The 24,880-nt window shown below is 34.9% G+C and overlaps 1 protein-coding gene across 1 annotated transcript in view; it reads left to right on the top strand.

Moving 5' to 3' along the window:
* Positions 1 to 24,880, top strand: part of LOC144441322 (SUN domain-containing ossification factor-like) — a 40,757-nt gene that overhangs the window by 10,236 nt on the left and 5,641 nt on the right. Inside the window, exons 2-13 of the mRNA XM_078130879.1 lie at positions 6,078 to 6,219; positions 9,904 to 10,044; positions 14,583 to 14,710; positions 15,156 to 15,255; positions 15,951 to 16,146; positions 16,529 to 16,564; positions 17,289 to 17,478; positions 17,999 to 18,106; positions 20,912 to 21,076; positions 22,070 to 22,149; positions 23,161 to 23,316; positions 24,226 to 24,277. Of these exons, the coding sequence (XP_077987005.1) occupies positions 6,078 to 6,219; positions 9,904 to 10,044; positions 14,583 to 14,710; positions 15,156 to 15,255; positions 15,951 to 16,146; positions 16,529 to 16,564; positions 17,289 to 17,478; positions 17,999 to 18,106; positions 20,912 to 21,076; positions 22,070 to 22,149; positions 23,161 to 23,316; positions 24,226 to 24,277 (1,494 nt within the window). The remainder of the gene's footprint in view (positions 1 to 6,077; positions 6,220 to 9,903; positions 10,045 to 14,582; positions 14,711 to 15,155; positions 15,256 to 15,950; positions 16,147 to 16,528; positions 16,565 to 17,288; positions 17,479 to 17,998; positions 18,107 to 20,911; positions 21,077 to 22,069; positions 22,150 to 23,160; positions 23,317 to 24,225; positions 24,278 to 24,880) is intronic.

The raw sequence follows: 24,880 nt of genomic DNA, 5'->3' as shown, positions 1-24,880 counted from the left end.
GAAAGTACAAGACTATAGTTATCAGTCAAGTTGGTAAGATGTGATTGATGTGTCCTGTCACACCACCTGTCAGTACTTACAAGGTGAGACTGGTTAGGTGTCAGCTGTCACATCACCCATCAGTCCGTACAAGGTGAGACTGGTTAGGGACTGAACGACATGACATAACATAGTTTGATGTCAGTCATAATAGTAATGATAACTACTATTACATGAAGGTATTGCAGTTTATTGTCTACAATACATATACCATTCAAGATAAGATTTACTTTTACCCGAAAGAGTTATGATACTCTAGCTTAGCTATCATTGTAGCTGTACAAATAGATAGTGTGGTCTTCCATGAAAACAAAGTTTGTTTTATACTTACGAGGGAAAAAAAAGCAATGTAAATGCATATATCAGCTTTGAAGTCTGCACATGTGTAGAAAAATTGAATCATGGGAAAGTTCAACATAAAACTTGTTTATTCAAAGTATGTTTTATTTACAATCCTATGTGTATATTACAAATGGTAATCATACACGACATTTAATCTTTGATGTTATGATTTCTTAAACATATCATTTCTATAAAAATGTCAGATCTGAAGCTTCCCGGGTGAACTATTTCATGAAATACTTGGCTAAATGCAAATCTGGAAACTGTTAAAGAGTAAACTGGAGACAGACATTGACATGCATGTCAAGCAAGCATTCAAACGATTACCTACAAGTGTAAAATGAATTGATAATTCAGTGCCAGTGAACATAATAATGTTTTCGGTGTCAGGCACTTTCAATAAAGTTATTATGATTGATTGATAAAAAATTCCAATATTTATGCTGATGTAATATTTCATGACAATGTACAGTAATTAATAAGTAATAAACTGAAAAAAATTATGAATCTTTTTGACATTATATGAATTGAAATTCATGAAATTTTTCAAACAAAATTGGAAAAGATGGGTAACAGTGGGACAGATACCGTATTGGTACTTTGGAAAAATATAATCCATTCTATGTCAGAAACTATGACAAATAATAATCAATATATTGTACAATACATGTATGTCAGTAATCTCATATATACGTACCTGGTGATAACATTTGGTTCCATTTCATGAATTTTATACAATTTATAAAAACACATCTTTGAACAAGTTTGCAAAACTGATTAGTAGTACAGTATCATATCAAAAACATTATATCAAAATAACTTTAATGACATATAAACTGTGCCATTTCCACAGCCTTGCGATTGATTCAAACATAAAATGAAAAAAAACTGCCATTTCATGCTCCTGTGATCGATCCAAAGATAACATGAAATAAATTATGTCATTTCATACCACTGCAATCGATCCAAACATAACATGAAATAAATTGTCATTTCATACCCCTGTGATCGATCCAAACATAACATGAAATAAAATATGTCATTTCATACCCCTGTGATCGATCCAAACGTAACATGAAATAAATTATGTCATTTCATACCCCTGTGATCGATCCAAACATAACATGACATAAATTATGTCATTTCATACCCCTGTGATCGATCCAAACATAACATGAAATAAATTGTGTCATTTCATACCCCTGTGATCGATCCAAACATAACATGAAATAAATTGTGTCATTTCATACCCCTGTGATCGATCCAAACATAACATGAAATAAAATATGTCATTTCATACCCCTGTGATCGATCCAAACATAACATGAAATAAATTGTGTCATTTCATACCCCTGTGATCGATCCAAACATAACATGAAATAAATTGTGTCATTTCATACCCCTGTGATTGATCCAAACATAACATGAAATAAATTGTGTCATTTCATACCCCTGTGATCGATCCAAACATAACATGAAATAAAATATGTCATTTCATACCCCTGTGATCGATCCAAAGATAACATGAAATAAATTGTGTCATTTCATACCACTGCAATCGATCCAAACATAACATGAAATAAATTGTGTCATTTCATACCCCTGTGATCGATCCAAACATAACATGAAATAAAATATGTCATTTCATACCCCTGTGATCGATCCAAAGATAACATGAAATAAATTATGTCATTTCATACCACTGCAATCGATCCAAACATAACATGAAATAAATTGTCATTTCATACCCCTGTGATCGATCCAAACATAACATGAAATAAATTGTCATTTCATGCTCCTGTGATCGATCCAAACATTTAGTATAATTTATTTGCTTTCTCTTAAAAATCAACTAGCATGCAATGTATATGTAAGTTTATAAAGTAGAGTGTCCACCTTCCATGAAGTTATCAAAATCTACAAACTATGCCTTATGAAATTTTGTTCCAATATGATACAAGAAATTTGGGGCTTTGCAACTTGTTTTCAAGTTAATCCGCAATCTTTTTTTTTTTTTGCCATAGAGATAAACACAGTATTTGGTGACAATTTTGGATTCTAAATGGGCCAGGTTTTAGATCATTTTTACCTTAATTTCAAAAGTTTGTATGGTGGTCTCTGATTTTTTTTTCGATTGGAATTCAAAATCGGTAGGAGTTTCCTTGAACAAAATAACAAAAGCTAAAAATGTTTGTACACATACAACACTGGTAATCCAGCCTTCAGTTTACTAAGATAGATGCAAACTAAATCTATCGTTCTTCAATGTGGTAGATTCTACACAAGTGGGTGATAGTGGTTCCTCTGTTGTGGATTCTAATCACCCTGCGTGATCAACAAAGGAGTGTAAACATTGGAAATCCCCAAAACAGCACTGCTGCAAGTTTATGGAACTCTAAATAAATAAGTTTTCAGAGACACCTGCTACTGAGACTGTAATTAAACCAACATCCATTCAATAGCTTATCACTGTTGTATCAACTTGTTTCAACAAAAAAGAAATCGTAGTAAACCAAGATTCACATACCAGGCTAATACACTAAACTACACTATACTACACTATACTACACTATACTAACAATAACAGCTTAACACCCGCAGGGTACTATATTCAGTTTTGATTTTTGTGGGTTTTAAATATATCTTTCTTTTTTTCTTTGGATTATCAATATATCAGTCATGTATAATAAAAAGGAAGACCATACTTTTTTTTTTACTTGATAACTAAAACATTGCGTAAACTTTATGATTTTTTAACAGTATCAATGCTGAAGTTAAAAATAAAATCTCAGAGTGTAATTCCAGTTTTGAAAATTTATCAAATGATTAATAAACACAAAACAATGAAATTAAAATTGATGAACACGTCATAAGTAAAATGCATGCACACATATGTACTTTGAATGTCACAGATGTAAATGCTGGTGGCAACCATAAACAAACAGCTAATGTAGTTGCTAACAACGCCTGTACTTCCATTCGCAGGACCATATCTTTTGTAAATTTTATAACATGTTGTGTTTTCTTCTTTTTAATTTGTGGACATCTTTCTAGGGGTACTGGGTTGATGTATTTTGTCTTTTCAAGTTTAAGGCTAGAATGAAACAGACCATGCGGGTCATCAGCAGAGCTATCACGTCTGTGTATGATGTGCATTGGTATCTGTTCATGCCCATCTATGATCTGGGTGTCGGTAGCGTCTTCCGTCGGGATTTCTTCTCCTAGCTGTGGTTTGTGTCCAAATATATCCAGAGAACGTCTAACTCTAGGGTTACTCAATAATGCTAGTTTTGTAGTTGCCACAGCAGCCATATCTCGTGGGTCAGCATCAGCAAATGTTAATGGATCGTGGTGCACTACGCCGTATCTTCTTCTTTTCATATTGGCAGTAGTGGTTGTAGGTGATAACTTGGACGTCGCTAGTTGCTGAATACTGGCAGTATGTGTAGTAGTGGTACTAGCGAGTCTTGACACTGCTAACTGTTGTATACTAGTAGCAGTGTGTGGGATTGAGGTTGCTGAGATCTTTGATACGGCGTGGTGCTGTCTCTCTTCTTGGTTGACGTCCAATTGTTTATGGTGATCTGGAGGGTCTACAGACTGTCTGTTGTTATGGATGGTTGTCTGTCGTCGTTCATAAGGGACGGTGTATTGTCTGTTATCATCAACCTGTTGCTGTCTTTGGTAATTATCAGTAACCTGCCGTTGTCTGATTTTAGGAGATGGAACATGTAGATCCACATACAGAATTATAGTGTCATCTCTTGGGTCATGTTCTGCAGAAACATTCTGGATGCATGGATGTGGATGATGATTCTGCCGATGCTGGTGATAATGATTTGGTGTTTGGTGGTCAGCTCTAGGTCTAAACATAGTACCAATATCATCGTGATATCCAGTAGTTTGACTGGTATTAGTTGCAAACACCACTTCTCCAATATCGTGGTTTGTATTTATTAGTCCGTGTTGGGTCTCTGATATCTGAGACTCTGTATAATTACCACCATCTCTTATGTGTCGGCCATCTTGTCCTCCATCAAATCTACCCCCCTTTGACTCGTTTTCTTCATTACAAGCATATTCATCATTCAATGGTTCTGATAACTGTCGGCCATTTTGTGTGACTGATGTATGGTACCTCTCCAGTGAATTTGCATCCAGTTCCAAGATATCATTATTTTTGTGTTTCAAGTGCTGCCATTGTTGTAAAGGTTTCAGTAAGATGTTGTCATCTGAATCGTCAGTTTGATATTGATATTGTTCACTTCGACTGAAAAGTTGAAGGATTCTCCTAAAGCGCCACATCTCTCTGACTTGAAAAAGGTTCCTAGACTTTCCAAATTACAAAGTCAATCTGTTAAACAAAAGCTGGCCTACTTTTACACTATGTTGAAACATGGTGTAACACATGTGTAGTCTACTGCAACAGCGAAAATGCCAGTATCAGACACATACACACACACCAAAGTTCTTGGTCTCATGTAAGTTATAGCAACAAGCAATTTCCACTCTTTCTGCTACAGTTTAGTTCCGAAGTTTTAATCCCAGCGATTGCAGTCAAGGTTATCGATTGAGTCCTTGGTCCTGTGGAGATATTGTAGAAAACATGATAGGTTTAAAGGACTACTTACAGTGTGAAATGTTCATACACATAACTTGTTGAATGGCTGGCGCACCTTTGATGGGGGATACAATGAAAGGTCTGTATCACACAATGAACAATGGACTTACTGTATGTACAGTCATGTATGTTTGTATGCATGACAGATTTCAGTGGTGCATGTTATGCCATACTCTGTCTATGCTACTGAAATGTACTGCCAACATGTCTGAGAAAAGGAAAATCTCAGAATCAACAATCTAAAGTCCATTATCTTATTTTGACTATTGAAGATAAATTTAAAAATCTCAGTTATCAGTCAACATGAACAGATTTGATATGAAACCTTGCCATAAGGTTATTGTACATGTACAAGACAGTCGCACGGTTATGCATAGCATGTTAACAATATAAAATCACATAATATACTGTATGACAGCCTAAGGTGAATTGCAATGTTAAGTCTGTGTAAATACAGCTATAGGATGTTTTGTACACTGAACCATACCTGTATACTGTACTGTAATGTCCTGTTAGCGCCTGTCTTGTGGAAACAGAATACTCAAATCCAAGAATTAACTTATAGTATCATGCCATGATCCAGGTCCCTGTTGTGACACAGTTTGTAGAATTTTGGCAAAGACTATGTGAACATGTAGACCACAGCTAGTAGTAGTACATGTAATGGTGTATAGTGTCAAAGACTGTATGAACACGTAGACCACGGCTAGTACTGAGATGTAGCTCGCCAAGACTGTATGAACATGTAGAACGCTGCTAGTACATGTATAGTGGCAAATACTTTATGAACACATAAACCATAGCTAGTAGTCCATGTTATGATGTATAGTGGCGAAGACTCTATAACACATAGACCGCAGCTAGTAATACATGTATGTTACAGATTTTGCACCAACGTAAAACAAGCCTTCATGTTCACTTTACACTGGTAGTACTATAGTGACTAACTGAAGTGAAGGCCAGACAGTCTTATTTTATTGTCAGCTGTCCTGACTTGAATACAATCAGGTCATTGTTTATGGTTGCATTACTTCAATCAATCTCACTATAAAGTGTGTTTGTGTTTGCTTTATAGCTTTTTACCTGAGTGGAAATGTAATGAACACCACAAAGAATCAATGGTAGTCACCCACGCTGACAGTAACGGTCAACAAGGGGTCGAAGAAAAGACTAGTCATCCTGTATCCCAGGACAATATTAAAATACTAGATGAACAGGTAAGTACTGTGTGTTCTATTAGTTACAGTGATTTGGTTTATCAGCTCAATACTTCGTTCCATTTTCATAACCTTCAAAATTATTACAGATATGACTATGATTATTTTAAGTAATTAATGTAAGTAATGATAAGTGATAAGGATGAATGGGGAGGAAGAGGTGATGATGATGATGATGATGATGATGATGATGATGATGATGATGATGATGATGATGATGATGATGATGATGATGAGGAGGAGGAGGAGGAGGAGGAGGAGGAGGAGGGGGGAAAGGACGATGACAACAGCGGCAACAATGATGACAATGAAGGCAGTTATGACGCTGTCCATTGTGTGTATGTACAACAGTTCTATTCATTACTATTTGAATAGACTATAGTAAACCATAGTTCATTCTGATATGATCTTTTATGCCAAATACTGAACATATTATATATGTAGGTAGTAATATGATGACATGGTTGAGGCCTCCCTGACTGAAAACAGACTGGGGAGGTGGTGACAGCATTTAATGGGGTTGGGGGTGACAGCATTTGCTGTGGTGGTCACAACATGACATACTGTATTTATCATGAATCACTGTGAAAGTGGGTGATATGCACTACATAACCCTGAAACATAAATATAAGCAAATAGACTGACACCTATATAATCAAAACAAGCATATAACTGATGCACTGAGTGATGGATAACTTCAGTGGTTTATTATTAAAAACTGCACAAAATGAGTTACATGTACACCAGCTGCATCTGGTTTGAAACTGTTTAGATACCATGACTTGCTCTCAATACTGTACACCCTGAGGTATATTAAATCATCTGTAGGTAAACTTGTGTGTATAACTGTACACATGACATGGTTACAGGTATGAAAATGTTATGAATTTGTATTTTAATGTTAAAATCAGTGTCTTCATTGACAAGCATGTTTTGCACAAAATGTAATCATTCATGTGACATACGTTGTGAAAGAATACTGGGACTGAAAATGTATGACTTAGCTTTGTCTCGATATTGAATATTCAATGAACACTACCGTATATGTATATAGGTACCAAGGCTATCAAAACCAAACTAACATGGTGCTGGATTCAAAACTAAGTTTTCACTCAAGATCTAAACTTTTCATTTCTCTATCTATGGATAAAGTTGACCACGATATTTAAGGTGCATTGTATTTTTATAAGTAACTGGACAATTTTTAGGAAGTATATCTTTGGTTGCTTGATAAAAATAATGTCCTAGTTGCACACAACCAATGCCGCTTTTCAAGTTGTGTTATATTCACAAGGACATATGCACTGTTGATTATACTGGAAAGAGTTTCTCTTTTGTTTTTCTCATACATATAAATACATGTAATTGTTACCAAATTATTTAGACATCAATACTTGACTATCTGATTTGACAGTGTTGTTGTGTTGACGCACCATGTTGAGCCAGCTAGCCAAGTTTCTTTTTGGCTACACAAAATCATACAGTAAACTTGTGCAGGGTCAACTTTCTGTTAAGTTGGACATTCCTCCTGTTGTCAGTTTAATAGTTCTATTTAGTTCCGTTTATGCCATGCTTGATAAGTAAGAAATCATTAATCACTTTAACTTGACTTACAAAGATAGCATACTTTGAACTAGTCTATCAGCTAGTTGGACGCAAAACATCAACCGTCAACTTACTCTGCCCATGAACATAGTATGCCTGCAAATTGAGAATTGACTCCATATATGTCGGAATGAAACTATCCAAATATCTTAACTAATTTTTTTTAGTAGTGCATGTGTGGTGTATGTATTTTAATTTTCTGTTAGTGCTTCTCGTAACATGCTTTAAGTGAGCACCGGATACAAAAGGGTTGCAATTAATGAATCAATGAATACATAAACTGTTATTGCTAAAGATGAGGAACCATGGAAGAGGAAGTAAGGAAAAATTTGCAGTTTCATGGGGAACCCAATGAAATACCTTTAATAGGAATGAAGGTAGATTTTTATCAAAGGCACTTGAATCAATCTAAAAGTAGAATATTCAAAACGTCTGTTATATCTCACTTTGACCTCCTTCGTATAATAAATATCTTTGGAACTCAAGTAGATTTACCAAAGGCACTTGAATCAATATGTAAAAAGAAAATTGATATTTATTTGTTTTCGTATGAGAACAAATGAACAGATTGCAACAAATAGATAACAATTTTTAAAATACATAAATTGATTCAAGTACCTGTGGATTTTACCTGCTTATGCTCAAAACAAAAATATGTTATTTTGTCCAGATTTGCATATAGAAAGATCGAAATATAGTGAATGGTCAATGCTTTCTGGATACAATATTTAATACTTTCAACTTTAAATGCGGATTGCATTTTATCTGTAGAATTACATGTATTGGTTGATAGCAATAAAGATAGGCAAAATAGAAAAATAGAATGAACGAATGAATAGTTGAACAAACGAATGAAGGAATGTGGAGTTGAGGATGTGTGTGGTTACATACATACAATATAATCTATATATATTCAGCTGAACTATGGAATAATCATCAGTCAAACTCAGAAATGTCATCATTTTAAGATCAGTTGTTGCCCCAACACATATGTTCTATATTATTTTGATCTGATCTGAGTTATACCTAACATAGCATGCACAGTGAACATATTGTTACACTTGTTATAGCTTAGAATCCAGGCAGTGGGGTTTTTGAATTTTGTTCAAAGTCCCAACTGCCTAGATTGTAAGCTACTTGTTTAGTTGTTATTGAAACTCATTTTAATATTTGATACGTTATCTGATTTTACCGAGTTTATCATCAGGCCTTGTCCTAGGTTTGAACTTTTTATAAATCATTATCTTAAGTAGTTGCTTTTGGCGATCATTAGATTAGATACACAATATAGTACGTGTATGTGCATGTGTATGTGTATGTGTGTGCATGTACGTGTGTGTGTGTGTGTGTGTGTGTGTGTGTGTGTGTGTGTGTGTGCACATACGTTTGTGCAGTGTTTGGTTTTGATAGTTTTAACATGGAAAGAAATCTCTACCTAAGACTCTCCTTCCTACCTAGAAGTAATGTTTGCTAGCTAGCCATCTAGATAGTTTGGATAGTAAAAACATGTATTGTAGTTTGTACATATTATGTGTGCAGTGCTGGTAACAATGGTAACGTAGTGAAGTCAACATGTTTGTTTAAATTAGCAGTCTGACACCTTTGTTGGCTTGTGTAGTCTGTTACGTAATTATCAGTCGACAGCGGAGGATTCACAGAAACTCTCTCCACAGAATACCTCAAGATTTAGTATTTATGTCTAGGGTTGGAGTCAAATATCATGGCTCACATGTTGGAAGTAGTGCATTTGTGTACTTAAGTCTGTTAAAAAGTAAACCATGTTTGATAAGGCACGTGGCAATGGAGCTGCATGTAACGTGGCAGAACTGTATTAAGTGATTGCATACCCTGTACCTGCACAAAACTGGTTGAATCTGGATCTACAAGGTATGTGGTAATACCACCCAACCAATGTGTTTCAACTCAAATAAGATATTTACAGCATTCATAAACCAGTACATGCTGGTATGGCGTAAAGTTTGGGCTAGAATGTCTGTCAGAATGTGGGATACTTGCTCTACTGGCATGTCATACACACCATGGTGTATTGTCTTTATTTGGTTTCTTTTCTTATCAAAGGATCACAGCACAGGCGTTGGTCAGCATGAAACTGAACAAAAGCAGAACAGCAATGAAAGACAAGAGGATTCACACAAGGTTGGAATACAGTTGGATACAGTTACGGAGGCAGGAGAGGATAATACATCAAATACAAAGGAGGTAAGGAAGTCATCATAAAAACTAGTTTTTTTTGTCTGTGGTGGTAGAACTGTCGGAGGAATGCAATGTACTACATTGTGATTATAGCTGTGGTGCTTTCATGTGAAATTTTTTTTTAAGAAACTGAAAATAAACTTTTTCAATTCAATAAAAACATATATGTTTAAATTATTATTTATGATTTATTAAATTATGTAAATCCTACATGTAGAAATTAATGTCAGTAATAGAGAATGGTATTGTGTGTGTGTGTGTGTGTATTGTGTGTGTGTGTATGTGTGTATGTGTGTGTATGCATATGTGTGTGTATGTGTATGTGTGTGTATGCGTATGTGTGTGTATGTGTATGTGTATGTGTGTGTTAGTATACCTGTGTACATTACCTGTCTGTCTGTCTGTCTCTGTGTCTCTGTGTCTCTGTGTCTCTGTCTGTCAGTACACCTGTATGCTTATTTGTACATATGTGTTTATACATATATTTCTCAGCCATGTGAAGTAGATGGGACTGCCACATGTACATACATGTAGAGAGTTATTTTGTACCTTATGACAGTGATAATAATAATATTATAATTAGGATGTTTTATAGCATTTCCCTATTGAAAAGAGAATAATGGAGTATTCAAATTTAATGAAAAAAAGGGGAAAATTGAATGATAAAGTAAATGATAACAATAGATTTTAGGCCAGTCTAAAATTCAGGAATATTTGCTGGTAGTGTTCTAAATATGAAAACCAAGGTTAATTACATATAAGAGTTGATGGTTTTTTACGTGTATATTTATATATATGCAGACCCAATATTCAGGTACCTGAGTAACCTGAAAGACTCCCAGAGGTGGGGTGGGGTGGGGTGGGGTGGGGTGGGGTGGGGTGGGGTGGGGTGGTGCTACTTAAACTTCAAGGTGTGGTGTGCTTATATACATACATACATATATGCCTACCAAATATCTAGGTGTCTGTCTGAAGAGGCTGAAAGAGTGCCAGAAAGGGGGGGGGGGGGGATTCCACTTCGGCTGCATGACATTGCCTGTTTAAATATGGGATCCAGGCACTTGAAGAGGTTGAACTATTAAAGCAGTGTGCTCTCCTAAGCCAATTTGACATGCCACTGATGCACACAATTTCTGGCAATGCACCAAAATTTGGTGTTCCCCTATCTCTTACTATGTGGTGACTCAAAGAAATCCCAGATTTTCCTATTTTGACTCACAACAACAAAATTTGGCTATCGTTAGAGGGCACACTGAACTAAAGGGTGGGGTTATGTTAAGCCACTAGTAGACTGCAAAATGATTTGTCTTGTCAGTAATTCATCTCAACTTGTTTTGTAATATTGATGATATTTTGTATATTTTGTTGACTGTAAGTGAATGTTTTGGGACAAGGTAACTGTTGCTTGGCAATTTCCTAAGAGGGGTTGTTGTAATTAGTAGACACACTAGACTTCTAGGCAACCATAGAGGATAAGAGTTATTGTTTATCAATAGATAACTTAATTATTATAAGGTTATTATGATGGCACATTGGAGATGAAGTTATTGAAAGTGTATTCTGTGTATTTGGCTGAATCTGTGACTCAGCTATTTTGAGTCACAGTGTGAAGACAGTCTATTGAAGATGGACAATAAGACTGTTATTTAGATCTTCAAAACTTGAATGAAACACAGACTGAGTCAGCAAGTAATTTGTCTGTGAATGAAACTATCAAAATTCTTCATCTTTATTCAATATTATCATCTTTTACAAATGTAGTTACTGTATGGTGCATGCATTATTGATGTAATACACCAGTGATATATAATTCATTGAATATTACTGTTTGAAATAGTTGTTCTGGTCTTTAGTTACATTCATATATAAACATCACCAAGCCTCAACTATTCACAGTTCAGAAATAGTGTTGAAAACCAGTCACCCCTGGAAATGAGATGGAAAGCTCTACCAGGCATAAATCAAGTTGTACATGTTTGAACAGAAAAACACACAATTTATATCCTGATCCTTCCTGCTACATCATGACAATACATGATCTGTATGGTTTTGCAGCACTAATAATAGCATTCATATGTTCAGAAATGCCATAATTTTCCCCATAGCTATTAAATGCAATTAAATTGTTCACCAATATTTGTCTTCATTTAGCCTGAAAGTATTCATAACATATGGGATTTGTCACCGCTAGTTTTCTACTGGTAGTAATTTAGGACTGTGTCGCTCACAATTTCCTCGTTTGAACAAAGAGAAATATTGGGAAATAACAAAGGTCTTTTGAAATGGATATGCTACTGGGCTAATTCAGAAGATATGAAATGTAATTCCGGATTTTGAGATGGTCACTAAAAATCATACAGATATTGGTATATGAAATGATACAAGACTTAGTACATGTAGACAAGTAATATCCTTCACCATAAAGCCTGTCCATCCTACAAAATCTGATCTGGACCCAGTTCGATTTATCTGTCCATACTACATGTAGTGGTTAATTCATATCTAATACGAATTAACTGATCGAGATTGAAGCCTATTCTGGGTGGTGGTTTTCAATCCGGATCAAAGTAATTCGATCAGTTAGGCCTGGTGTAGACAGGTGCATAGTCTTAGAGTGAATTACATTGATAATAAGTAATCCAAATCTAAGCTGGTTATGTGTGGACAGGTACGCTGATGTAGTTCAAATTGAATCCATCTTTCAAGTTTAGTGTGGACGGATAAAGTGATCCAGATCAGATATGGACAGGGCTTATGATACAAGTAGATATTTCCTCAATGATTGTCTCTTCATTCAGCCTACCAAAATATGAGTAACCTAAGGGGCCTTGTAACTATTGATGACAAAATTCATAGGTCATAAGTATTTTCTGGCTGAAGGAAGAAAAATATTGGGGAATAATATAATTATACATGCACAAGCCTAATTTATGAAAAATTGGGAAAAATAATGTCAAGTTTAAACAGTTTGACTTGACATTCTGAGCACTGCAGGATGATGTAGAGGTACATTGTAATATATATTGTAGAACAACCAGGGTATAAAACCGATATATTTTGTTTGAATTAGTTTGACTTGGCTTGCATGATGTATAGCAGTATATTCATACTGCAGTAAGTGCAGGGATTGAGAACAGCTGGTTTGCTTCTTAAACATTAAAAGTGCTGACGTGTTTGTAAATTTGGCATTAAAGAGTTGGTGACGTGTACATGCCTACGTACAGTGGGTTGAGTGAATGTAGGTGACGTGTACATGTATGTCTACTTATGTACCGTACTGTGGGTTGAGTGAATGTGGGTCACACACAGGATAGACATCAAAATGAAACATGTGACCCCTGTCACCTCTGAGATTCCAATACATGTTACCAAAGTGACACGTATGAGTACTTAGACCTCCAGTGAAGGCTTTATTTGTCAATTCCTGTCACCCTCTCATGTAGGGGGCTATCATTTCATGCCATCAAGTAAGGGGCTGTATCACTAAACAAACATACAAATGTACATACCACCAAAAGATATGCAAACCAACAAATTAAGAAACAAATGTCATTTGTCAAAATTCTCACATTCATGTTGTTCCAGAAAGATCCACCTCTTCATGGTGGATCTCACATGCTGTCAAAAGTACATGTATACACAGCCATTTGTACATATGTATACATAAACATAATATAAATTAATACACACACACACACACACACACACACACACACACACACACACACACACACACACACACACACACACACACACACACAGACAGACAGAGACAGACACACACATACACACACATATACAGACAGACAGACACACATACATACACACATATACATACATATATACAATGTACATACAGACACACACACACACACACACACACAGAGAGAGAGAGAGAGAGAGAGAGGGGGGAGGGGGGGGGGAGGGGGGGATGTGGATGTACCAACTGAAATACTAAAGTATACATATATACATAGTATATGTATACAAAATTGTAAAAGGTCAACAGGTTTGTACAGGGATTTTTTTAACAACACCAATTGAAAAACCAGGTGAAACCAGATTGTATTTATCAATGTCATTGTCATTGTGACTTTCTTCAGAGTACTACCTATTCACACACAAAAGATGTAAGCAACACACAAAAGATATATTGTATGGTTGGTGTGCATGAGCTTATTGGAAAGTAGGCCAGAAATGAGGTTTATGTCAGGTGATCTGCTGTCTTAAAGTTGGTGTGTGTGTGTGTGTGTGTGTGTGTGTGTGTGTGTGTGTGTGTGTGTGTGTGTGTGTGTGTGTGTAAATGTTTATGTCTGTCTGTCTGTCTGTCTGTCTGTCTGTCTGTCTGTCTGTCTGTCTCGTCTGTCAGTTTGTCTCACATCCTGTGATCATAAACATGGTAAACATGTACCTGCACTCCTGTGTGAACACAACCATGTTGTATAGTGTATCACATGACAGTGGCAGCATATCACATGACAATAGCAGTGTATCACATGACATGCATAGTTGGTAATTATAGATACTGTAATCTATGTTTCTAGGAGTCAATACAGCTGACAGCTACTGTCATAGAAAGTCAGGATGAAGCCAACGTGGCAAAAGTCGACACCGTTGCAGTTCAAGAAAAACCTACCAGTGCAGTATCAACTCAAGAGATAAAAATTGACAGGTATGTGTATGGATGTTGTGTGAGGGGTGTGTTGGTTGGCTGGTTGGTTGGTTGGTTGGATGGATGGATGGATGGATGGATGGATGGATGGATGGATGGATGGAAGGGATGAACAGCTGGATGGATGGATGGATGGATGGAAGGGATTGATGGATGGATGGATGGATGGATGGAATGGATGGATGGATGGATGGATGGATGGATGGATGGAATGGATGGATGGATGGATGGATGGATGGATGGATGGATGGATGGATGGATGGATGGATGGATGGATGGATGGATGGAATGGATGGATGGATGGATGGATGGATGGATGGATGGATTGAACAAACTATACATACAGAATGTAGATACTATCTTCAAACTTACAACCTGATACTGCAAGTGAATCATTATACTTAATTGTCAATGTGCACATTAAATATTTGATATTCTCACATAGACCCTGTTTCCCTGATGACCAAGCATTAGAAGAAGAGAAGGCAAGATTGGAATCTAGGGTCGATTCTTCTAAGAAAGAAGATGGAGAGAAAGAGAAAAAAGTGGAATCACAGGAAGAGAAAAAAGAAAGGTAAAAGTGTAAAGATTGTTTTTGGATTTTATATTTTCTGATATTGTGAATTTGACAAGACTGGAGATTAGTAGATGTGAGCTACTTGTGATATTGGTTAGAAGGGAGTAGTAAAGCAAATACGGTTTTCAATTATATGCTTTGCTAATCTTAACCTTTATGAGGAAGTGAAACAGAGATATTAGGTATTAGATATAGTCATGGTCTGTTATATAAATGTAAGGGTCTGTGATGGTTGTAGCTGTCCACTATCTTCCATCACTTTGTGAATTTTGTTCCTTTGCCTTTTTTACACCACTGCAATCGATGTAATATAAAAACAAGATGGTAAACACATTAAAATACTAACCAGAAACCAAGCACTGTATAATCACATAGAAGTAAATTATAATTAACTTTATCAACATCTCTCATTTATTGAACCTGGTATCGTTGACAGCTCGAAAATTTTCAAAATTTGGTTAGAAGTGTGGAAATGAAGTTCAGCAATCTCATTGATGCCAGATTCCCCCCCCCCCCCCTAAATGAGTGAAGTTTGTTTATTGAGCTTGTGTGACATTGTTTGATCGTCCCTAGGACAAACTAATATACCTTGAATCTCTGGCTATGTTTGTCTACAGTATTCCAGAAACAAAAGACAAGTTAGAAGATAAAAGTAAAGAAGAGTTACAGGATAAAAGTCAAACTGGTGAAACAGTGAAAACATCTGATTTGACCGATGTGAAAACTGCTGACCTCAAAGAAGCTGATGGGAAAGAGATAAAGGGAAAAGAAGAGGAGAAAACAGCTGAGGAAGAAGATATTCCATCATTTGATGAATGGAAGAAGAAAAAGATGGCAGAGCAAGAAATGGGTAGAAAAGGTGAAATAATTAATTGTACTGAACTTATCTGATGACATTGAGTCAAACATATTCTAGAGATGAGACAAACAATGCGAAGTTATCAACGAGTTATGATTTCATAAGGTCCATGCAAAATACACGATGCAATGACGTGACTGGTATCATCAACATAGATTCTCTTTTGTTTTATTCTGTGCGTAATGTATATGAAGACCATAGCACTGCACTGCATGGTTAGTATAAAGCCCTATCACATTCTATATTACTGGTAGTGGTAATTGTCCAATGTTGTAAAAAAAAAAATGGTAGCATGTCAATGTAATACTGTTGTCAGTTGTAGCATGGATATCCCGTTCTGCATTTAGTATCATTCTGTTTTGTCACCATTTTCCCCTCACAGTTTTGACTTCACAAAGTGTCCTGGATAGAGGCATGGGTGAGTAGTTAATAGTGAGATAGTGTCACATTCTCTCTACCCCTCACTGCTTTTATTGTTTGCACTATTTTTGAGCCACACTTCTTATCACATTAATAACTAATCATTTTGGGATCAATAGTCACATTGTGTGTGTGTGTGTGTGGGAGTATAAATATTTCACTAAATACCCTGTATGTAATGTATAACGGTCTACTAAACCTTTGTTGGTGACCAAAGTACAGATTGTGAGTTTGATTTAGTGGAGGAAAGAAATAACTACCTGAAAACTATCAAAACATACAACTTACAAATGAAAAGAAAAATTGAAGAAGTGACTTGACAAAAAATTAAACTGCCTGCAATCTACCCGCTCTCTACATAAATGAAAATCTAAATACTGAAATTGTAAAAAGATATGTTGAAAATAATAAAATCAAGTTGATATATTTTTTCAATTATTTCCACTTTTTTTTAAACAAAACTTTACAATATTTTCTCTGTATTTCTGAGAAATCCACTTGTTGTATGAAAATGATTTCTTTTGTAAAATTTGATGAGAGGCAAACCAGCAATACAATATTAAAATAAATTGAAGTATACAAACCACTTGTATAGACTATGGGTACCAACTCTGAAATTTTAAGTACTAACACAATCTGTTTCCTTTACGACTCTCAACACTACTTTACAAAAGTTGTTTTATCCTGTCTGACGTGTTGAGATGTTTACTGTCTTTTTGTAGGTAATGGTGGTACAGGATCATCTGGTGGTCAACACAGACAGTTTAATCTGAATCAAAACAGTAAAAACCATGCATCAGCTGACTGCGGTGCTAAGATCCTGGGTTCTAACTCTGAAGCTCAAAGTACGTCAGCTATATTGATGCAGAATAGAGATGTTTACATGTTAAATCCTTGCAGTGCTAAAATATGGTAAGTTGGCATTAGATTCTGTAACTTAGTAAACCATGGCATCAAAAGTATTAATGTTTGATCCAAACACAAACTTGAAAATTGTTACCTGGAATTTTGGACTATACATTCCAATGTTTGTCAACGGACTGCCACTGTATGTTCGTTGGTTGATACTTTTTGCCAATAATGTACATGGTGTCAGTAAAAGCTAAGTTTACGTATGTAATATGTTGTCATTTTTAAAAAATTGAATTTAAAAATTGTGCAAGCAGAGACATTCCATCTTCCATCAAAAGGTTGTGAAGCAGAATCTTTCCCTGTAGTCTCAACAGTATTATTTCAGTTTTGATTGAGTCCGTAGGGTACCTTTGGATCTGACGCTATCTGACGCTGAATCTGACGCTCAATATGACGCTAGCTGAATCTGAATCTGAATCTGACGCCAACTTTATACTCGTTCTCAATTGCTAGGTTTACAGTGGAGTTATGTGAACCCATACAAACAAACAAAATAAAAAACGTGTTTCTCTATCCGTAGGTTTACAGTGGAGTTATGTGAACCTATACAAATAAAACAACTAGAAGTTGCCAATTTTGAACTCTTCTCTTCGACGCCTGCAAGTTTTCGTATTCATGTTAGTGATAGGTAAGTTACCATGGAGATGAGAATGATTAGAAGAGGAATGCAGTGAGTGGTTGATGTTTGTCTTACATACCTGGCATAGTCTGATATTTTACTTTATTATAAGAACAGGAAATATTGAGACTCTATTTCAAACTATAAGACAAATAATAAGATAATAAGAAAAAAAAATAGACAAATTAGATTGTTACTCAAAATCTGACAAACTATATGCATTTGCATATCTATGCTTTCACTCTAATTGGAACCATAGGTCAACTTTCTCTAAAATCAGACAAGGTATAGGTCCCATTTCACTCAAATCAAACAAACCACATGTCCAATTTCAATGAAATCTGACAAAGTATGTGTCCAATTTGAATGAAATCTGACAAAGTAAGTGTCCAATTTCAATGAAATCTGACAAAGTATGTGTCCAATTTGAATGAAATCTGACAAAGTAAGTGTCCAATTTCAATGAAATCTGACAAAGTATGTGTCCAATTTGAATGAAATCTGACAAAGTATGTGTCCAATTTCAATGAAATCTGACAAAGTATGTGTCCAATTTCAATGAAATCTGACAAAGTATGTGTCCAATTTCATTGAAATCTGACAAAGTACGTCAATTTCAATGAAATCTGACAAAGTACATGTCCAATTTCAATGAAATCTGACAAACCACATGTCCGACAAAGTAATATTTTGTCTAATTTCACTCAGATCATAAAATATTTGTTACAGTTCACTGAGTCTTAATGAAAAAGTCTCTCCATCTGCTACCACAATCATTTGATCCATATGTCTGATGTGATACTAAGAAGCTTTATTTTTGAAAGATGTCAGTCGGCAATAACTATTTATATGTCACATTTATTCAAAATGGTTGTTATTTATTTATAGATATATATTCTGGTTTCGAACAAAAGTGATATGTTCAAAATGGGTTGTTTGTTATATTTGACAGAAAGCAACTTTGTGTGAAATCTATTTTCAGTAATTTAATACCTCTAGATAATAATCATTGTGTATGGAATTATTCACCGTGATCTGACCGACAGTACTAATTTAAAAATTATGATATCAAGTTCTTTTTTAACATATTGATATGATTGTGCCAGAAAAATTATATGACTAGTTGTCAAATTTAAAATTGAAATATGTGTAGTATTTACTGTCTGTACTGTGATTTGGATATTATATTAGATTGACATTAACTTATCTCTGAACAATTTTATATTTAAAAGACCATATCTAGCTAGATAACATAAATGAAATATCGTGTAAAGACCATATCTAGCTAGATAACATAATGAAATATCGTGTAAAGACTATATCTAGCTAGATAACATAATGAAATATCATGTAAAGACCATATCTAGCTAGATAACATAAATGAAATATCGTGTAAAGACCATATCTAGCTGGATAACATAAATGAAATATCGTGTAAAGACCATATCTAGCTAGATAACATAAATGAAATATCATGTAAAGACCATATCTAGCTAGATAACATAATGAAATATCGTGTAAAGACTATATCTAGCTGGATAACATAATGAAATATCGTGTAAAGACCATATCTAGCTAGATAACATAATGAAATATCGTGTAAAGACTATATCTAGCTGGATAACATAAATAAAATATCGTGTAAAGACCATATCTAGGACACTGCTACATTATTTGTTGTTCCATCTGCTTCCAAATAATCTGTTAAATATGTTTTTACTAATACTTGAAGCTTTATTTTCATGACACCACAATTGCCAGTGGGATTAATAAAAATACAACACAGTAATCCAGAAATTAATGTTTATGGATTCTGGGTTCATAGTGTCAAATGAAAATTTTTGATTCCAGAGTCAACAGATTTCTAATTTGGATTTGCTACCAAAATTTTTTTTTAACTGTGTGAGTGGAAATTTGTCATTTGCCTAAGACAATAATTGTGGTGTTTCTGTTCCAAATAGACATTTTATGGTCTAAAATGGCTAATATGGATGTATGACAAACAAGTATTCGTTGTGAATGTTGAATACAACTCTATGATTTTATACTGAAAAAAAAAACAATGTTAAATAACATATACTGAATCCTTCAAAAAAATTGCAAAACATTAATTTTAAAATATTTGTTATTGTTTGTACAGTAACAAACTTTGTACACACTTTTTAGCTCTTTGTGATTTATTGTGTTACAAACACAGGATTTGGTTGATTCTGTTTCACATTGTTTTTTCAACTAAGAAAACATAGTAGAGTCTTAAAGAATTAAAAATCCAAAATAAATACCAATTTATCATCCATATGGCCATTTGAAGATAGATTATTTAAATCAACATATTTGATAATTATCCTATTGATTACTTCATACTAATTTTATAGCTTGCTAGCCTGTATGTAGAAATAAAGTTTTAGTCCAAAGTGGATTTGAAATGTTACCTCTACTAAACAGTCGAAATAGAACATTATTTTAATTCTTAGTACCTGAAATTTTGCCTCATGCTATATTGTACCTGTAGACTTGAGAATGACTATCACTACACTATTCCACTATCGTAACTGACATTTTGAATTTTTGACGAATGTTAGCAAAAATTAAAAATGTCAGTTAGGATAGTGGAATAGTGTAGTGATAGTCGTTCTCAAGGTACGTTCTCAAGGCTAAAGGTACGCTACTAATGCTAAAGAGTCAAAACAGAAGATTACCATTACAAATATATTCATTTGTCTATTGTTACCAACATTGTCATTATATTTCACCATTTTTTCACGATGACTGCTATTATTGAATTTGTTGTCGTTTCTGTTGTCCTTGTTACAGATATCCTAGTAGAGAGTGGCATGTATTAGGAACATTCAATGCTAAAGATCAACGAACTCTACAAAGTTTCTCAATCAAGGATCAATTGATGTTTACCAAGTACTTGAAAGTAGAAATGTTAACTTTTTTTGGATCTGAGCATTATTGTCCTCTAAGTTTACTTCGGTAAGTCTTTCAGTTTAGTTACTAATTTAAAAAAAATTATCGATTCATATTACAGTGACGGCATTGATAACCGGACACCTAATTAGTAAAACAGCCAGATAAATTGCTCCCCCACACAGAGATTTCATCTGATAATTAACAAGACTCTTTGTTTTGAAACTAAACTCCTGTCCTGCTGTGATATGTTTATATAAACATCTGATAAACTTACTAATTATTTTGAAAGGTTGGTTTTTTTCATGGTGTATGGGTTTTAATTAAATGATTGTCATGCTGGAAAATGAGAATTGTCACCAAAGCTTACTGAAATATGTTGGCAAAGCAGGTAATAAAGATATGTATCGAATACTCAATTGCGTACAGCCTCTGCATGAAATGGTTTCTTCCATACCATAGAAAGGCACTTGTAACTTGACTCATGCCCTCACTCCATGCTCCAGTAAAACTCTGGCTATTATTTATAAAGTGTCTTTTTCATTACTGACTAAATTCACTGTATGCCTAGCTATGTAGCTGGGTATATTGGTAAATAAGCATCCGGTTATTGATACCGTCACTGTAATGCTATCAACAATGTAGTTTCTATGTAAAGCTTCTATTTGTCTACATCTACAACATAAACCTTACACTCTTATTGATTTGCAGTTAATTTCATGGTAGAGTACAAGAAAGGATTTATTTGTGTCATATTTCACTTAGGTGGAAAAGTAATATATTCAGTCAGTATGCAGTCCATATAAAGAAGAAAGAAATTATTTTGATGTCGTTGAGGGCAGTAATCAGTGTAATACATGCCATCTCTAGAGCGCACTGTGTTGGAGACATTGCGGGCAGTAAATCATTGTAATACAAGCCAACTCTGCAACACTGTTGGACAATTATTTAAAGAATGTTGGCCAAGTATTCATTTTCTGTCATATGTATCAGAATTCTACAAACCTTTCACTGTTCTCATATTTACAATTCTTTTCTTCTTTTTTTGTGACTATACAGAGTTTTTGGAACAAGTATGGAAGAAGAAATAATTCGGGACTCTGAGAGTTCTAGTGGTACTGAAGAGAATTTGGATGGAGGTTAGAGACTTAAAATGACTTAGTTAGGAGTCTCTTGTAAAAAATCACTATCACTAGGAAGCCAGAGAACTAAAGGGTCAGAGAGCTCTTTGGTAATGAAAAGACAGTGGTAGAAGTGGGAATCAACGTAACAAGCTGTTGGCAAACATTTCAAAATACTAGGAACTTAGTAATATAAATCTACCTTGGCATCAGTGGCACAGAGAACTATGAAGGATGTAGTTAAGAGTCGGAAGGTGGAAAAATAACTGTCAGTGATAAATCTTCGGCTGAGACATGTCCTAACTATAGAAAGGGAATCCCAACTGCTGCGAATGCAGAGCAGTCACTGCATGATTTGCATGCAAAATTTCACCTATCCAAACATTTTTCCCTCTGTCACTAAATGTTCTACATTCCTGCAGGCTGTAGATGATTGATAACAACAGAGTGATCATATTAGTATAATGGAAGATGTTTAGTTGTCTTTGACAGTGATTACACTCAAACAATCATTGAAGTATAGCTGAAAGTACAACGAAATTCTATCAAATGTAGCTCAAAGCCTATCTCACGCTGTGCTAAAACTACCTACTAAAAGTGACTTTTCATATTTATCACAATTGTAATCTTTCACTCCCAGGTATTTAATTGTAAACAAATTGTTGATAAGGACAAGGCTGGGTGGTGGACTACACATATTACATGACACACTTGTAATTGTATTAATGTATGCATCAGACACTTCAAGTTTACTGCCTGGATGTATGTATGTCATATGTCATATGTGTAGTGGACAAGCCAGCCTTGTCCTTATCAACAATTTGTTTACAATTAAACACCAGGGAGTGAAAGATTAGACCTGTGATCAATAGAGAAACTGGCTGTTTGTTGGTAGTTTTGGCACAGCTTGAGACAGGCTTAGAGGTTCAATAGAAGGTCATTGTGAGTTATAATATATATACAAAAAAAATTATGCTTTCAATGGAAACAAAATGAAATAAATAACAGTTGATATAATTTTTTTTTCAGATCTTTTGACAGATGATGACCTAATAGCAGGTGAAGGTCTTAAAAAAACTAATCTTATAGCAGGTGCCATAGCAGATGCTGTCAATAACATTGTCAAGCATGCAGCCAAAGTGTTTACAGGGTCTGACGACTCTACCAAACCCACGGCATGTGTTGGTAAGTTATCTACAGACATTAATTGAGATTGTCAGCATTTGTCAGGTGATAAGTGATCATTGCTTATACTATAGTGAGCTTTACTACAGAAGACTCACAAGTTTGCAATAATCAATAACATTCCATTGGGATGTAAAAAAGAATAACCCCCTGACTTGAACTTTTGCCTGCCAGGAAATACAAGAGGTAACAAACCTGAAATATTAAGATAAAATTTTCTTGGAAATCTGTGGCTTTGCGACTTGTACCGGATGGAGAATGTCAGACATAGTTCAGTTTATGTAACTCAATGTACTATTGATGGCATATTGTTTTTGAAGCAATGAAATAGTCACAGAGATGAATACATGCTGTGATTTTAGAATATTGAAGTTTGTAGTACAGGTTAGAGTTATATATCCTACTTTGTTGAGACTGGTAATTCTGTTACTATTCTATGCTTGCAGATCTATCATGTCTATGGTAGATGCAATGTGGTATGGACTCACACATGCACACACACAGACACACGTGAGTGTAGTCATGTAGTAACACATGCGTGCACACACACACACACACGCACACACATACATACACACACACATACATACATACATACACACATACATATACACACATACACACACATACATACACACACACACACAGAGAGAGAGACACACACACATACATACATACATACATACATACATACATACATACATACATACATACATACATACATACATACATACATACATACATACATACATACATACATACACAACTGATCGCAGTATACAAACAATACACCAGTATTCAACAGTGACAAACATATAGTCTAAAAGTGACAGCTGACAAGTCACAACAAAGTCAAATTTCAACTACATATTTATGGTAATATTTATACCTATCCTTCTTTTTACACAGACTCTGATGACAATTTACATGAATTAAGACCATGTCTACCAGAAGAAGATCCGTAAGTTGATTACTCTCTCAATTCTTTTATTTTCAAAGTTCTCAAGATTTTAAAGTCACATCCCTATGAGATAATTCTTTGAATATTTTGTTTGCAACTAGTGTCCAAAGACTGAGTTCTTGATTATCAAAATGATTACAAAAGATATGGTAACATTTATTGTATTTTTCATTCTGTAGTTGAAAATGTGTCTTACATAAAATGTTGTGGTGTAGAATATATATTGGAAACTCATTCTCGCAAATAAGAGCTGATATTTCTTCTGTGACACGATGAGTCTTGGATGGTGTCGTAAAAGAGGCTGTTGTTTACGACAATGAGGAAACTTGCAAACCTGCCATCTTTACTGGTGTTGCCAACTGCATTGTGGGACTGTTGTACAACTGATACCATCAATAAATTATTGTAGTGAAAAAAATGATAACATGTTGGTAACTATGGGTAGTCATGGTTACCCAGACCCTTGCAGGAAGGCTATCCTTCTGATCATCCCAGATTAGGTATTACTACAGCTACAAATAATCTAGACTTGTTTACCCAGACCCCTCCAGTAAGGCTATCCCTCTGAGCATCCCAGATCACATGTAATAGCAACTGCAAGCA

Source organism: Glandiceps talaboti, chromosome 10, assembly GCF_964340395.1.
Source record: "Glandiceps talaboti chromosome 10, keGlaTala1.1, whole genome shotgun sequence".
Lineage (NCBI taxonomy): Eukaryota > Metazoa > Hemichordata > Enteropneusta > Spengelidae > Glandiceps > Glandiceps talaboti.
Note: the sequence above shows the minus strand (reverse complement) of the source record. Positions and strands in the feature narration are given on the sequence as shown.